This window comes from Monomorium pharaonis, chromosome 3 (genome assembly GCF_013373865.1).
Source record: "Monomorium pharaonis isolate MP-MQ-018 chromosome 3, ASM1337386v2, whole genome shotgun sequence".
Classification (NCBI taxonomy): Eukaryota; Metazoa; Arthropoda; class Insecta; order Hymenoptera; family Formicidae; genus Monomorium; species Monomorium pharaonis.
Genome location: NC_050469.1, coordinates 2,600,075 through 2,616,980, shown reverse-complemented (window position 1 = coordinate 2,616,980; position 16,906 = coordinate 2,600,075). Strand labels below are relative to the sequence as shown.

The following is a 16,906-nucleotide window of genomic DNA, read 5'->3' as shown; positions in this document are numbered from 1 at the left end:
TAATATGCTTATTATGTTTTATATATATATATATATATATATATATATACTTATTTATTTATTTGTTACGTACCCACACCAGTTGTACGGTCGAGATGATGGCGGATCAAGAAATCCTTTCTTGCGCGAGCAATAGCTCGATCAGTATCCTATGACAAAAAATTAGATAAATAATTATATACTATGTACTAATATATTGTATATTTAAATCTTTTTAAAATTAACATAGATAATAATAAATAGTTATTAAGATTAAATAGTTTATTTTAGAATAAATAGACAGCAATAAATAAATTCAAACATTAATAATGAAAGATTTTTAGTATAAATTGTAAAATAATGTTAAATCTATTCATTTATTTTGATAACCAGAAACAAAAATTTGATAATACAATATAAATAACAAAATATTAATATTATCTATAAGATCAACATTTTATTTCTAGAAAAATTGGCATTAAGTTGCGAAAATTATAAATTGAAAAGTAACTGTCGTGAACAAGACGGTCATTTTTTTAAATATCATATGTGAATTAAACAGAATAGCACTTGTATTTAATAAAGTAATAGAAAAATCAATTACATCTCCTCAATTTCAAAATACTTTGATAATATTTTTTAGTAAAAGCTGATTTTATAAGAAGGTCAAGTATTCAGTAGAATATTTTATGCATATTGCCTTGGTGTCATCCTGCATTATGCCATGAATTGGTCTAGCCTGTACCGAAGATGGTCGACCTGCCGGTGGTATAGTGACAATTGGTGCGACCTTTCTTGTGTTCTCCTTCTCTTTCTCCTCTTTAGTGACTGACCTGAACAATCAATCAATAAGTAATTCTATGATTATCAAATAGGCTATCGATTTATTTAAATCGATAAAATAAATAAGCTAACTACGACGAACTCCGTGTGAAGGTGCGAGTACGCTCAAATTCTCGTGCTCTTGTTTTCTTTTGCGTGAACACAAATCCATGATGAACGACGTTTACGACTGCACAGTGGATACAACTTATCTCTATTAATTGATGAATTCTAATGATTACTTATAGAATTATTTGTTTAGTAGTTCGCCATTGTGCAATGGCGCTAATATGTCAATACTTGAGAGTCGACATTTATTATAAAGTATTTTTACTTTTGAATACTTTAAAACTTTTCAAGGTATATTTTAATGTTAAATTATATGTAATACTTTTTAAATTTGGGGATATTATTACGAATATACGTACATTTTGGTGTTTTATGTTTTTAATTGTTTTATTATTTTATTCAATTGCATACGAAATCGAAATAGAAAATATTAAAGTATAGTAGTGTGAGAATGTTGTTACGTCTAATCATAAACATTTCTGCAAAAAATTAGTTCTCTAACAAGAGAACTTCGCGAACCCGGAAATTCAGATTTTAATAAAACTTAGCATAAACGGGGTAAATGCATAATTATTAAAATAGGGGTAGTAAACATATAAATTTGTAAATTTTGAGCGGTTCAAAAACGGTTTCAAAGAGTGAAATATGTACTCTTCAAAGATAGAGAGCTATTCAACTTTTTTTGAAACATCTCATAAACTAAACAAAATATCGAAAAATGTCTTTTACAAAAGCTTTACAGTAAAATTATCACTTTCTAAATATGCTATTCATTTTTCGGAAAAAATTTTTTTTTTTAAGTTTACCCTTTAAAACCCGGCATAAACGTAAAGGGGGTAAATATATGAGTTTATAAATTTTCTTTGGTGGTCCAAAAGCGGTTTAAAAGGGTGAAAGTATCTTTTCAAGATAGGAAGCTTTCCAACTTTTTTTGAAATATCTAGTAAACTAAACGAAATATCAAAAAATGTTTTATAGAAAAGTTTTAGAATAAAAATATTTCTATTTAAGAGTGTTATTTGTTTACGAAAAAATAATTATTTTAAAAAATTCTTCCTCTTTCGTATTCTGTATGTCTAAAACAAAATTATATTACTATAAAGTTAATGTATTTTTATTTTATGTGTATTTATGTATTTATAACTAATTTATTTAAATTGTAAAAAATATTTTGTAGTAAATATTGGTTCTACAGAGTTTAACATATTATTTAACATAGTTTTTAAACTAAAAGTATATAAATTATTTCTTCATTAAAGACGTTTAAGTCAATAAAATTAAAATACTTATCTTAAAACATATTGTAATTAAAAGTCAATTAACATAACATTATCTTCCAGAATAACAGAATGAGTGTAAGCGGAGATAATATAATGAAACATGAATATTTCATTATATGATATCATGATATGGATGAGAATATTACAAAATTGATAGTCACTTATTAAACATAAGGATAAAGATTAGATTGATATATTGATCTATAAGTCAAGAAAAAAATTACAGTTAATACGAGCACATTTAGTGTTGAACTAAAGCAATTTTATTCTTTAATTGAAGTAAATTTTGTTCTCAATTATAAAAAAGAATTTAATTTTGTCTTTAGAATAAGTTATTCTTAACAAAAGGCATTTTGCATAAAAAAAACATTTTTTTGTGTGTACGATTTTAATATATTTTATCAATAAAATTTAAAATTAATTAAAATTTAAAAACAAAAAAGCGTTAAGTAAATGCATATTTAACACATAAATAATATTCGAGATATAAATATTTTGTGGCATTATTGATGTCTAATTATATGATATATGTTTAATGATTTCGTTATAATAAATCAATAAAAAATGATGTACGTGAATTGCAATTGTTGAATAACTCGAACAAACCAACAAACGTTGTTAACTTACGTAACAACGACAACAACAACAATAAAACAACAATAAAAACAACAATAAAAACAAGTTTCTCATTGGAAAAACAGAGTGTACTAGCCTGGCAAGTGATAGTGCGTTGAGTGCGTGGTTACTGGAGACTCGTTTCCATAGCGAAGCTTCGTCCTCGGTTGTCAGACCGCAACCCCAGTCACGATGCTAACGCAAATACCAAAAATGTATCAACATTTCTCTATGTGTCTGTATTGTTATTTCCATAAAAATCTAATGTATCAAAAGGTATCGTGGTGACCATTCTAAGAAGGGTAATATTAAAAATTAATCATATCAACGCCTAGCAATAGTAACTCTTATGAAGTATTCAACCCTAGCAAAAAGTATTATTATGTTGCTCATCAAGTATTATTAAATTAAATTTGTTTGTCATGTATTATTAAATGGCTTACCAATTTAATTTATGATATTACGTATTCAAACGTAAGATATGACGTAAGAAGAAAGATGAAACATTGTACACACAATGGTAGGAACAAACGATAAAGCAACCAATCATATTTAAGTCAAAATGCATCCGAGAATTAAATACGAAAACAATACTATATGTATTAATATGTATATACAAGTACATATACATATAGTCATTTTGTTTTTTAGAATTTTGACCCAAACGTGATTGATTGCTACTGCGCATCCTTAGGAATGATTTATCTTTCTTTTTATATCATGACACATATTGACGACAGATGGATGGTAGGCTTTAAACAGCTTTGCTATTATGAAAGTGTTGGCCCTATTATGCAAGAATTCAACAGCATCTATTGATCAAAATACAAAGATTGGCAGTCGAGCAAGTCTATTGAATGTACGACAAATTGAAAGCAAAAACTCCCAAAAATCTTCTAAATAATTTACCCGAATAGTACGCGGTACAATTGATAAATGAAGAAATAAGAGAGTGAAACAAATCATGCAGAATTTTGACGATTGATAGATTATCGTCAGTGGATATATGAACATACTGACAGATAAATTCAATGATCCTAACGACCAAATTGAGCAGATGGATGCAAAGAGTATGAAACAATTGCTATTCAAGTAAAGCTGTGTTTGGATCTTATCTAAGTGCCCTCAGCTATCATTTTTCCTTATTATTAATCGAATGTTAAATAAGGATACGATGATATCTGAAGGCACGCGAGTAATGTTTCTGAACGCAGCTTAAGACTAAATGAATACTGTGTGAGAAGAGCTGGCTTGAAATAATTTGAATAAAAACCCCAATTTTGATTGACGAAACTTCTCCTACGGATTACCTTGTATTCATCAGCAAGTCGTCGAAGCTCGATCACCTCCTTCGTAGGGAATGGTTTCGCCTCTGATTGACCCAACATTTTATTATCCGATATCCGCACGGTTTTACCTGATCTTTTACCCCTGAAAATTATTTTGCGTGTAATGACGTTATTATTGCGTCACGTTATCATCGCGTCTTCACACCAATCGGAATCGTCGTAGATGCTTGTTCACTTTTTGTTTCCGCTTTTTCTTTCATCAGAACATTTAATTTTAAAATTAAATATTAAATATTCAATTTTACTACGCAAAAAGCTGTACATTAAACGTCAATAATGCCTTTTCGCTTAAAATTAGCTGTCTTCCATATTCCATATAGGATGTGATACAATACAAATTTGCATAAAATTTCGAAAGTAGCTAATTTCAAGCAAAACATTTTTTGAGGTTTAATATTAACATATCCAGTTCATAATCTAACCTGAAAGCTATTTTTAAATCCGATAAATCTGCCTCGCGCTCATCGCCTTCTGGAACTATACCATCCATCATGTCCATTCCAGTCACTAATGGTTCCAGTTCCGATGCCTGAATTCCTAGAAATACACAAAAATATATTAAACATTTTGTGTATACAAGATATTTCAAGTGATAGGTTTAAATATCTGGGAACAAAGTATTAAAGAAAAATTTAGGATAAAAATTGTATGGTTTCGAAGGGGACATAAAATGGTGCTATTGATTTGTCTTAGATAGTAGTTTGAAGATCATATAAAAGCCACTTCGAATTTCTTAAAAAGAAATTTTCAAAATCCATAAAAAATTATTGCTGTTATGTTTTATTTTAAGTAATATTGGGAGTTTCATCTAATTAAATAAACCAATTAATTCAATTAAAAAAAAATTTTTTTAAGATCTCTCTCTTTCTGGGCTTAGCAATTTATACATCAAGAATTCAATGGATTTTGTTTAATAGATTAAACAATATTAAAATCAAAACAAAGATCAATGGCATAATGTGATTTAATGTAATTTTATTCGCAAATTCCAGTCCTAGATATCCATACTTTGGATTATCAGGAAGTCCGAGAGAATTGCTACCAATCTCTTCTTATTAGTAGAACATTACCTAACTTCACTGAACAAAATTTTTATATCAATATTATCAATTAAATATTTTTGTTACGCCTAAAGCATTTCTTTGCCCATATATAAACAACATTTCATTCATTCAATCAAATTTTGTTTTATTCAATTAATAATTTCAGTTAATAATAAAAACCTCACGTAAATTTTTCTTTCGTAAACTAGTATGAGAGACATCTATTTTTTAGAGTGTCGGTTTTGTCTTTAACAAAAATTGAATAACTGAAAGAGAAGGGAAAACAGGGAGAGAGAGAGAGAGAGGGGGGGGGAGAGAAAGTAATAGTTAAGTTACAAAAAGGTGACATTTTATAAATTTGTAACATTTATTTGAAATAATACTAAAAACTGATTGCGATATTAAATAAATACCATCGCGTTTATGATCAAAGTCACCAGGTCGCTTCTTGTGTACTGGTACGAGTCCAGTGGGCACCATGCCTTGTTTCAGCGCACCCATGCTGAGCGACTTTCTCGGTAGGCCCACCATATCTGCGGGGACTCCTGCTGGAGCTGGCGCTTGATTATCACCATTTGCTAATTGTGATCTTCTAGGCCAAGCAAATTGCAGACGATATTCGGTACTGATACGAGATATCGCCTTGCTGAGCTGACTCGGTGGCAGTGTCGATGTTGCTGTAACCTCCTGCAATTTAAAAATTAATATTTCTAACTTAATTAACTCTTTATAAATATATTATAATAATTTGATGTACATTTGATGTCTAAAATTATAATTTTTAAAATCTTATTAGTATTATTTTAATTTTATTATTTTTATAATTAACTATAAAAGATATATGTAAAGATTTTTGTTTTAAATATAAACGTTCCAAAAGTAACAAAAATAATTTTAGAGAAAGATTTAGAGAAAGATCATCAATACTGACGTATCACTTTGTTTTTGGAGAGTATTTCTTAAACAGAAATTAAAAATGTTATAAAACTTTGAAAACAAATGTAAACGAAAAAGAGTGTTTTATTTTTATAATACTGCTTTATATTTTGTAATAAGTAATTAATGTTTTCGCATAATCAAAATAAAATAAACGTCTGAAAAGTTGAGCCTTAAAACAATTTGGCACAGATCTTTACAGTTGTCTTTTTTTTTTCTTTAATATGAATCATTTGCGTGAAATATTTTCAAGTTAATTGTGTGTGTGTGTGTATATATATATTTTTTTTTTTAATTTATTAATCTTATATTTTCTTACTACTATTATATTACTTTTATTTAAAAAATTGATTAATGTTGCGAAAATAATTAATTATTACAAAATATAAAACAGTTATAAAATCTGTTACACAATTTTGATGATAGAAAACACTTCCTAGTTTACATTTATGTTTTCAAAGTTTAATATTTTCAAAGTTTTTTAAAATTTAGCTTTTGTTAGAAATATAGTCCAAAGTGTCAAAATTAGAAACTTTCTTTCTATGTTGTGCAAAAATTATAAAAAGTTATTATTAGTGATGTAATCCTCACCCGTACTTTATCAGCTACAACATTCGAATCGATAGCATCAATACCACCGCCGTCCGCTGCCGTAATAAATTCATGCGTCTTGTAAGCGAGCTCCGGACATTTCTTTCGTCTGGGTAATGGTGGTTCCAAAGTGGATCCTGTAAAAATTATATAATTTATAATCATTATTTCTTTTTTCTGTTCCAAAACTGATTTGAAATATCGTTCCTTCGTCAGGTCTCTCGATCGTATTCACTTAAATTGTATAACTATATTAGAGCTAACATTTCTAATTATTGATTTAATAAAAAATGTCTTCTGCAAACTTAAATGTTTTAACATTTATTTAATTAACTTTTTTTAAAAAACATACACTGAGAAAAAAATTGATTCAACAAAACGTTTAGTTGCGGGTTGCCAACAAAAAAAAATACTTAATATAACAATATTTGCTGTTCATGCAAGTGCAATGATGTTGATTGAACTATGTATTTATACTGCAATACCGTACATTGTTGTATTGAATATATCTTTTGTTGGCAGCCCACAACCACAAAAATTTGTTGAATCAATTACTTTTTTCCTCAGTGTACACATTTAGATTTTTTTTATAACATAATATCCTTCAGGCATTAATTAATTAATTAATTACAATTCTCGATTGTTATTTGCTCTTTTTTTCATTTATTGTGTTATTAAGCGACAATTTTTTGTGTATTTGTACATATTTGCAAATTTGTCTCAACGACAAAAATCATTTCCAACAATCGAGACACCATAAAGAAGTTTCGATTAACTTTCCAAGCATAATTGCACAATCTAAATAAATACAGCCACTACATTAAAAAAATTGCGACAAAATATACATGACAAAAAATTAAAAGAAATCATAAAATTTTTGCGGCGTTTAATATTATACTAGATAAAATAATCTCTAAAAGACTAGTAACAGTTTTAAGGTGTCATGCAGGATCTTAAAATAGCAAACAAAACACAACATCAAACGATGATGATACAAAGTCAGAATTGTATGTATAAAAAGAAATTAAATGTGTGTATTTTTATGGAAAGACTTTCACGTCGATTTTGCAATTTGCATAGCAATACAAGCCGTTTTGTTAATTTATCAATATTATAGCTTTCGTGTATGCTTGGTTTACGTTTTGTACCCGCTAGTTTTTCGGTTTTCTTTTGTGCCTGCATAATAGTTTCTTTGAAGTGGTAGAGTGTTTAATAATTAGATACCCTTGATTCAAATAAGTTTCAGCACTAAACAAGATCCACTTTTGAATTTACTATTTGAAAACGCACGTCTAGATGCTTAAAAGAGATACCAAAAATATAAATAAAAGGAATTGATACGCGTTTATTTTGTGTAACAAAAACTTGTAACAAAATAAATATACGAGCTATTTTTATAAAAAAATTAACAACGAAAGAAAATTTTAATTTCTTTATGTAGAATCAAATACTGTATGTGACAAACTTCAAAAAATTTAAAATAGTGGTTGCTATGATGCCAATTTTTTGTAGATAGTACAAAAACTATTTTCTTTAAATTTGACAATAAAGAATATGATAGAAATCTTACCTTACAAAGTATTTATAATATATAGTTTTGAGGGTATTCGATCGTGCAGAAATATGAAATTCAAAATGACTGAAATTCAAAATGGAAACCACAGAAATAGCATAATATATCTTTCCTAAAATACATTCAAATTTATAGTACAAATTTTTGTTTTTAGTGAAATTATTGAGTATCGACAGCCATCATATTGGATCCGTCATCTTGAATTTTGTAATTGCAAATTAATATTTCTAACTTGCGTTCACAAAAAATAATAAATATGCGAGATTATGCAAAATTTTTACTCTTTACTTTGTTTTTTAGCTCTATTATATCTATAAGATTAATTATTTTTAGCGATAATGGCCTCCATTTTGAATCAATTATTTTAAATTTCATATTTCTGTAGGATCAAATTTAGCATCCTCAAACCTATGTACATTACTACTAAAAAAAAATGGAGAACACTTCATATACCGAAAATTTAGGCTATTTTCAAACCACTGAAACTCAGCAAAAAATTATTGCAAAAACAAAATCCAAAAAGCGTTTTAAAGCTTGAAACTCCTTCTTTCAAACGTCTTTCTTTTTGGCAATTTTAGTTATCCTTTTTTTATTAACATAGTACAATAGATGAAGCTTAATCCGATTTGATAACTCTGACCATTGCGTCGCGTCGGTTCGTCTAACCGTGGTTGATGAAATTGGCCCTAACATTGAGACGACCCGAGAGAAAGCCACAAGGGCTTTTTATCCTTCTCAGACAGTCATATCCCAAAGTTATGACTGTACCGTTTAGCGGAATAATAAGATCTTATTAATCGATTAATTTTTACTTTGCTTGTCATGTCATATATATGTGCGCATGCATCAGAATGTGAGAGCGAGACAACAAACCCTGACAATTTATTTGTCTCAAGCTCAGGAGCCATCAATGTATACACACAAAAATATCATTTTATAGCCAAGAAAAGTAATTACTCATTTTATTTTATTTCGTTTAAGTAATAATTTTCTTCAACCAAGAATATTTTCTTAATATTAGTTTTAAGGTATACTTGTCACAAGTATTAGAAAATCTTAGCATTTTTTACTTAAAATAAGAATTTATTCTTGTTTCAAGAATATTGTAAAACTGTACTCAAGAAAATCTAATTACTTAATTTGAATATTTTATAATATATTAATCTAAGAAAGTTTTCTTTTTTAAAGTAAGTTTATTTTCTCAACGTAAGAAAATGTTTCTTCTATTCTTTTCATTACTCATTACTACGTAGCAGTATTATTGGTGGCGTGTTTTCTTGTGAACAAAATGCATTTCCTTAATAATAAAAGAGGTTCGCCAAGAGCGTGAAAGGAAGTAAGATTTCGATCGTACAAATAATACAAATAATAGACTACAATATTAGTCTCTAAAAATGATTTTAAAAAATGAGAAGGACATAATCGTGAAAATAAATTTTGCTTTTAATTTAAAAAAGGTAAATATTGCAGCACTACTCTCTAAATCGTAGTCATTGGATATTCACTGATTTGCAGTGGGATACTTATAACTGTGATAATCAGTAAATATTCATTGTCTTTTAGTAATTTTTACTTCAGAATTAGTGTATAGTCACTAAAAGATCAGTGTATTTATTTCACTGATTGATAATCAGTAAATGATTATAAATATATTACTGAAAGTTAGTGTATTTCTACTGATTTTGTCGAGTTTTCACTGATTGTGATTTAGAGAGTAAGAATATAATTTCTTCTTCCCAGTAAATAATTATTTCAGACAAGTAAAATTTATATTTGATTCAAATAACGGATAAACTTTTCTAAAGAAATTATGATATCTTAATTCAAATATATGCTTTTCTTCGTTATACTCTAGATAGTAAGTAAACCGAATATTTGTTTGAAGTAAATATTCTTGTTTGAAGTATTACATTTACTAAGATTTAGAATATGTTTTAAGTAAATGTGATACTTATGGCAAGTTTACCATAGATTTGCAGATATCGAAAGAAACCAATTACTTAGAACAAGTAATATTTACTTGGAAGTAATAATTACTTTTCTCTGTGTATGCCAATTGTAGTGCCAATTTCAGTATAGGTATATTTCAATGTATACATTATAAACAGTGTTGCCATCACGAGAAAAAAGATTAACTCAATTGAAAAGAAAAAATTCTTGTTATTTTTTTTACTAGACTTCACAAATAAAATAATTGACAATTTTTTACTAAGCTGTTTCCAGGTCACAAGCATAGATCCATGTCTCATCACCAATAATTATGCATTTCAGAATGTCATCACTCAAAGAAAGCACTTCTTTAGCAACTTTAATACGACGATGTTTTTTAAAAAAATTCAGTTTTGTTTTCGAAACAAGATGAGAAGACACACGTAATAAGCTCAAATTGTTCTTTAAAATTAATTGAATTGATCCAAATGATATTCCAGTAATGTCTACAATGTCTCTAATAATCGGCGATTACTCAGTACAAGATCCTTGATTTTGATCATGTTTTCTTCATTGGTTGACGTGGAAGATCTGTCTGAATGAAATTCATCTTCAACTGCTTCTTTACCATCACTAAAATCTTTGTACTACTTGTAAACATTATTTTTGACATCGCTTCGTCGCAGTAATATTTTCTTAACATTTTTTATGCATTAGCACAAAAAAGAGCCAGCGCAAAAAGATTTTTTTGCCCGTTTTGGGGCATTCGTATTTTGAATTGAATTTTATTTCAAATGATTAGTATTGATGAGACAATAATCCAGGAAAAATTGTAAAATGAGCATATGATTGGTTTCAGAGATATGGAAGGTCAAAGTGGTGGGTTTTCCATTAGATAGTATGATAAAATTGAATTTCTTCAAACTGATATTCATATCAAAAATGATTTCCCTCATTATTTCAATGTTTTTTGAGTCGCTGATTATTCTCTAAATCGTAATCAGTGGATATTCACTGATTCGCAGTGGCGTACTTATAACTCTGATAATCAGTAAATATTCACTGTCTTTCAGTAATTTTCACTTCAGAATTAGTGTATAGTCACTGAAAGATCAGTGGATTTATTTCACTGATTGATAATCAGTAAATGACTTTAAGTATATCACTGAAAGTCAGTGTATTTCCATCTGATTTTGTCGAGTTTTCACTGATTGTGATTTAAAGAGTACAAATCTGTTATTAAAATTCAAGAATTTAATATGACGGATCCTTTATCAACATGGAAAAAATTATTAATAATTGTTATAATAATATTCTCTATGTTTAAAACAAATATATGCAAATTTAAGTTATATTGTTATTATATTGAATACAGTTGTAAAGATATGTTCATCTATACAGTTTTACAATCGTAGTTATTATGATAAATAATATTTACAGTGAGAAAATATTCTCTTTTATAGTTATCAATAGATTATTACCATTTCTAATGTGATCTCACGGAGTAAGAGTATAGGAGGGCCTTCTTTATAGCCTGCGAATAAAAAAAAGTGGTCCCGTTTTTATTCCCGTAGTTGGGAGGATATCCGCTGAAAGGAATGGATTCTTATCCATAGCTGCCATTTGCAATAATTCACCTTATCTGATCGGTCCGGCTGTACCTCAGTTTATTTACCTGTGCATATATATTGTGAAATAACATATTTTGGCCCACTTTTGTTTTACGGAAATTGCCCTCCTCTCTTACTCCGTGTGTGATCTGTAGAAAAATATAGTATGGTTAACAGTAAGTCTAACAATAAGATGTAGTTGCACAGTACTGAAAACTCAATTCCATTTTCGCAATATAATAAATAGCAGCAACAGTATTTTTTCTTTATAATCTTAAAGTACTCTTAAAACTAATCAACTTGTGTTAAAAAAATGTTTTTCTATCTTTTATAATTTCAAAGATATTCGCCTGGAAAGGAAAAAATCTATTTTTTTCAAAGTATTTTACCCTTTCAAAGTGTAATTTTGCAAAAATAAAAAATAGTTTTGTGCTAGGAAAGAACTACTCTACTTGCACACAATTTTTTAGAATTTTTAGAATTTGTGGGTTGCTTAACTCTTCTTGTGAGTCGGAAAGAAGTTTAGGTTAATAAAATACTTAAAGCCGTAAGGTTCTAATCATCAATTAGAGACTTATAAGCGAACGAAATAAAAATAAGAGTAGTGTGGCGTAGCGGTGAGAGAGTTAAGCCTGTGGAGCCAGGAATTCCGAGTTTCAAATATACTTAACATTCCTCTACATTTTTCCGTCGTTTACATATTATCAATAGATTATGGTTGTAATTTCTATATGGCACACTTGCTAAGATTGAAGGATAATTGTAGGTAAACTCAGGTATAATAACCATAGTTTTTAAAATTAAAAGAATATACTTTTATTTTTATTATTTTTTAATAGCGTTTGATATATTACTTTACTGAAGTTTAAACCATGTAACACTATCGACATTAAAGAGAAAATATTTAATAAAAATTTCATATCAAAATAATGAAACATATATAAACATTGGCCATTTGTCGCAACTTTTAGAGAAAAGATGGCCACAGTATTATAGGACAGTTGGCTATACATATTTCATATACTCAACATTTAATAATAAAAAAACTTATAATTTTAAACATTTAGTTTTATTGCCACATATTATCACATATTTAATTTTATTTTTAAACATTTTTAATAATAAATGTTCGTATTAGTTTAGCATCTATTTAACTTATTGTCAGTACTAAGAAGAATATCTATGATATCAAATTTATATAGAAAATAATAAAATATAAAATATTAGGTGCTCAACTTAATTCTTGTTTTTTTTATAAAATATATACATAAACTCCGAAAAAAGTCATGATCTTACTCAAATTGTGAGAAAAAGATAGTTATAGACTTTATTATACAAAATAGAAAAGAAAATAAAAGATATAATCACACATTACAATTTACTTACTTTTATTACGTGTCTAACGTGACAGCTAAACTATAATTTATTCATTGTGGTAATTTTTAATAAACACATAAAAAACTTTGCAGGCAGACAAAAGTAAAAACGTGATATAATATCCAAAATATCGTTATTTCGAATAGTATACGCATATAAACTACAGTAAATATCTATTATTTTTAAAAATAATTACAAGAACAAATTATTTAGTAATTATTAAAGAAATTATAGCTATTCGCCATCTTCTCCATATATCTATCATACCTTAATTTACCCTATTGATTACTTCCTGAGTACTATAATGTAACTTTCAATATTATATATAAACTTTTATACATATATAAATAAATGAAAAATAACAATATTATTATGTTGAAGCAATATTAATTTTTTGTCTGTGAAGAAACCAATAGTTTATGAAATATTTTATATTTAATTCTGATATATTTTTTTTTATATTTACATAAAATAAAACATACATCTCGTAAACTATTAATTTTTTTATTATCACATCTAAAACTTTTATGCAAAATAATGAATAGAAATGAATTTATTGGTGCAATAAAAATGTAATCACTAAAAAAAATGTAATTGCAAATTGCGTAATTTTTTTTAAAAGCAAATATGTGTTTTACATCACTTAATTTATTTCACAATCTTTCACTTTTTCATTTTTATTAATTTCTGAAAGTTTTTTAGCTTTCAAAATTTATTTGTAGTATTGAAAATGGGACATCTTGTATATAAAATATAAATTTTAATTAATTTGATTCGAATATTAAAATAAACATTATTGTTGTGATGAAGTTATAATATTTGACTACAAGCCTTTTTGTTTTAGCCAGCAAATTAATGGTAGATACAAATAATAGTATTTGGATGAGGGGAAAGGAGATTTTTTTCCAAAGAGTGGCGAAAACAAATCGAAATAAAACCTAAGCATTTACGTAGTTCCGAATCATTCATCTTACCTTCACTGTTCTCATCCTCTGTTGACTTGGCCGATTGTAGTTTCGCACTTGGTTGCTTTGCTGCAATCAAAATTCGCAGCTGCGTTCTCTCTTTTGTTTTTTTATTTTTCTTTTTCCACCCGTCCCTCTTTTAAGGAGATTCTAAAGCAGTCTGTTTTATCAATATTTTTTAAATAAACTGCTTGTTTATTTGGTTTCGTAGAATTGCAAAATCTTTTACAGAATTAAAGTAAAAAAATCGAGAAGAAATTATTTTTAGTTTGTCACTGTCGATATAATTACTATCACTTTACAATAATATTTGCTTAATATAAAAAATCTACACTATATGTATATATACCATGTTCCGCTAAGAACAATATATACGAATAATATTATGCAATTGAAATAAGATTAAAAGTCTAGTAAAAAGATATATCCTTTTAAAAAGCAAACTCTTTATTATAAAATATCTTTGAAATTTTATAGAATTAAAAATTCTTTTACACAATGTTTAGGCAAAATTGAAGAGAGCAAATGGCGCTTTTATGTCAACATAACAAAAAAGTTTTTAACACTTAAAAATTAATAAAAATTTTTCTGTTATTGATATAAAATTGCCCTCTTTATTTGATAGAAAAAATTTGGAATTCTGTAAAGCTCATTTAAAGATATTTTTTAATAAAAAATGTTGATGCCTGACTTTAGGATCTCCTTAGTACTAGTTTTTTTTGTTTGATTGACTCTGACAGAATCGATCGCGTAACCATAATCTCCAAACTCAAACAATTCCAAGCAATTACGTGCTATGTATACAAATGTATATATATATATATATATATATATATATATATATTTATTTATTTATTTATTAAAGTTTTTTTAAGATTCGGTATTTACAGGATTAGGAACGTTACTGTACCTATAACAGTAATGCGTTACCATTACTTTTTGTAAAAAGTAACTTATTATCGTTATTCGTTACTAATTTGAAATAGTAACGCATTATCGTTACTGCTACTTAGAAAATAATGATTCGTTACTTTTTTGTTATATTACCTTTTAATTATATTGAAAAATAATAAAAATAAATATTTTATATTTACATTTATTGGACATAACTTTAATTTAAATCACAAAAAAAATTTGTGTTATACGTGGAATCTTCTAAGTCTTAAGAGATTTTACTCTTATATGTATATGACCTCAAAACAATTCTTCTGAAATTAAGAGAAAAATAGTAAAAATATCATATTCTTAGAAGTATTTTTTGTGTTGCACGTAAGAGAAATATCTCGTATGACGTAATCCTCTAAATATAAAACATTTTTTTTTACAAAGAAATGAAACAGAATAATATCTCATAAATTTGCGATGAATGCTTCACTGTATTAAAAGAACTTGTTTACTGTAAAACATTAAGCTTAGAATATGAAATAATGGGAAAAATCATTTTGAATGAAAAATTCTTTTTTGTATGTTATATGTATATAATACATCGTGTTAATTGTATTTGCGTATTAAAAACGACTATCTTTTGTGTATTAAAAATCTTAAAATAAAATTAGTTTAAATCAAATTTTTCACTAATATTTTAATTCTAATCATGTTGTTACTTTACAATTGTATGATGTGCACATCGTATAATTAATCTTTTTTCGCTTTTTTTTATAATATAAGAGCCAAAAATTATGACATTACGACATTACAGATAAAGTAAATCTATTAAACTTACATTTAAAAAAAAGAAAGAAAAAAGATTGTCCACAAGTACAGATCATATAGATGAAAGGAACAAAGTTGAGTTGGTGCATATCTGGTTTAACTTATTCTTCAAAAAAGCCCGAGAATGAACATTGTCGACAAGATAAGAAAGTCAATGGCGCAGAATTTGTAGCGATCAAATTGTTTTACGCAAAACAAAGTTATAAAAGATTGCATGAGATTGTGAACGATTAAATTTGAGCGACGACAAACTGAAATATCGATGATTGGTGGAAAAACATTTCATCACAATAATAAAAATATTATAATGCTTGCAGTTATTGATCTTTTGTCAGAAATTTTGTTAACTATCTCTTTTTATCCCCCCCTCTTTTATTTCATAATCTATAAAATATATATTTTTATAAATTAATAACATAAAAATTGTTATAGTAATGACAACAAAAAATAGAAAATAACGACTATTACTGTACAAAAGCAATGTTTTTCTATTTTAATATAAATTTAGGTAAACCTCAATTTAAATTAACTGCTATAATTTAGTTTAAACCATTTATGAGCCTTGCATTATTTCCATTGTCGGTGAGAGACACTTTAAATTCTCAAATAAATTCTCCAAATTTTTTGAGTATCAAATTTTATATATAAATTTTAAAAAATTAAAGAAATTTGAATTGAAATTTTTTCTCTAAAAATTTTCTGAAAATTATAATTATCTTTATTATAATGGTCTAACTTTCTAGCTTTAAATATCTAAATATTATAGCTAAATATTGTAAATGCATCATTAAATATATCAGCTATAACATAATTAATTAAGTCGTAAGACTAGCATGATGTTACATAAACATATAAAAAGAATATAGAAAGAAATGTAAAAACGGAATTATTATATAAATAACGTAATTATCTGCAAACACAATTTTAACCCTTTGCAACACAGTAATGCCAGGGCATTACCTAAGTCCAAGTATTTTCTTTCAAGTAATTAAATATTTAATGTATTTTTATAGTATATTTGGAACCGTTAATGTGCTGAAATGTTTTTCTGAATA

The 16,906-nt window shown here is 27.0% G+C and overlaps 1 protein-coding gene across 18 annotated transcripts in view; it reads right to left on the bottom strand.

Annotated features, from left to right (window-relative positions):
* Nucleotides 1–16,906, bottom strand: part of LOC105834274 (proteoglycan 4) — a 62,650-nt gene that overhangs the window by 24,736 nt on the left and 21,008 nt on the right. For 13 of the 18 annotated variants that reach the window (XM_012676628.3, XM_036285022.1, XM_036285023.1 and 10 more), the window contains 8 exons: nt 14,148–14,207; nt 6,685–6,821; nt 5,571–5,844; nt 4,537–4,651; nt 4,076–4,196; nt 2,863–2,960; nt 680–812; nt 74–149 (listed from right to left, as the gene is read on the bottom strand). In XM_012676628.3, the coding sequence (XP_012532082.2) occupies nt 74–149; nt 680–812; nt 2,863–2,960; nt 4,076–4,196; nt 4,537–4,651; nt 5,571–5,844; nt 6,685–6,821; nt 14,148–14,207 (1,014 nt within the window). The remainder of the gene's footprint in view (nt 1–73; nt 150–679; nt 813–2,862; nt 2,961–4,075; nt 4,197–4,536; nt 4,652–5,570; nt 5,845–6,684; nt 6,822–14,147; nt 14,208–16,906) is intronic. The other 5 variants (XM_012676627.3, XM_036285024.1, XM_036285034.1 and 2 more) reach the window with 2 other exon arrangements.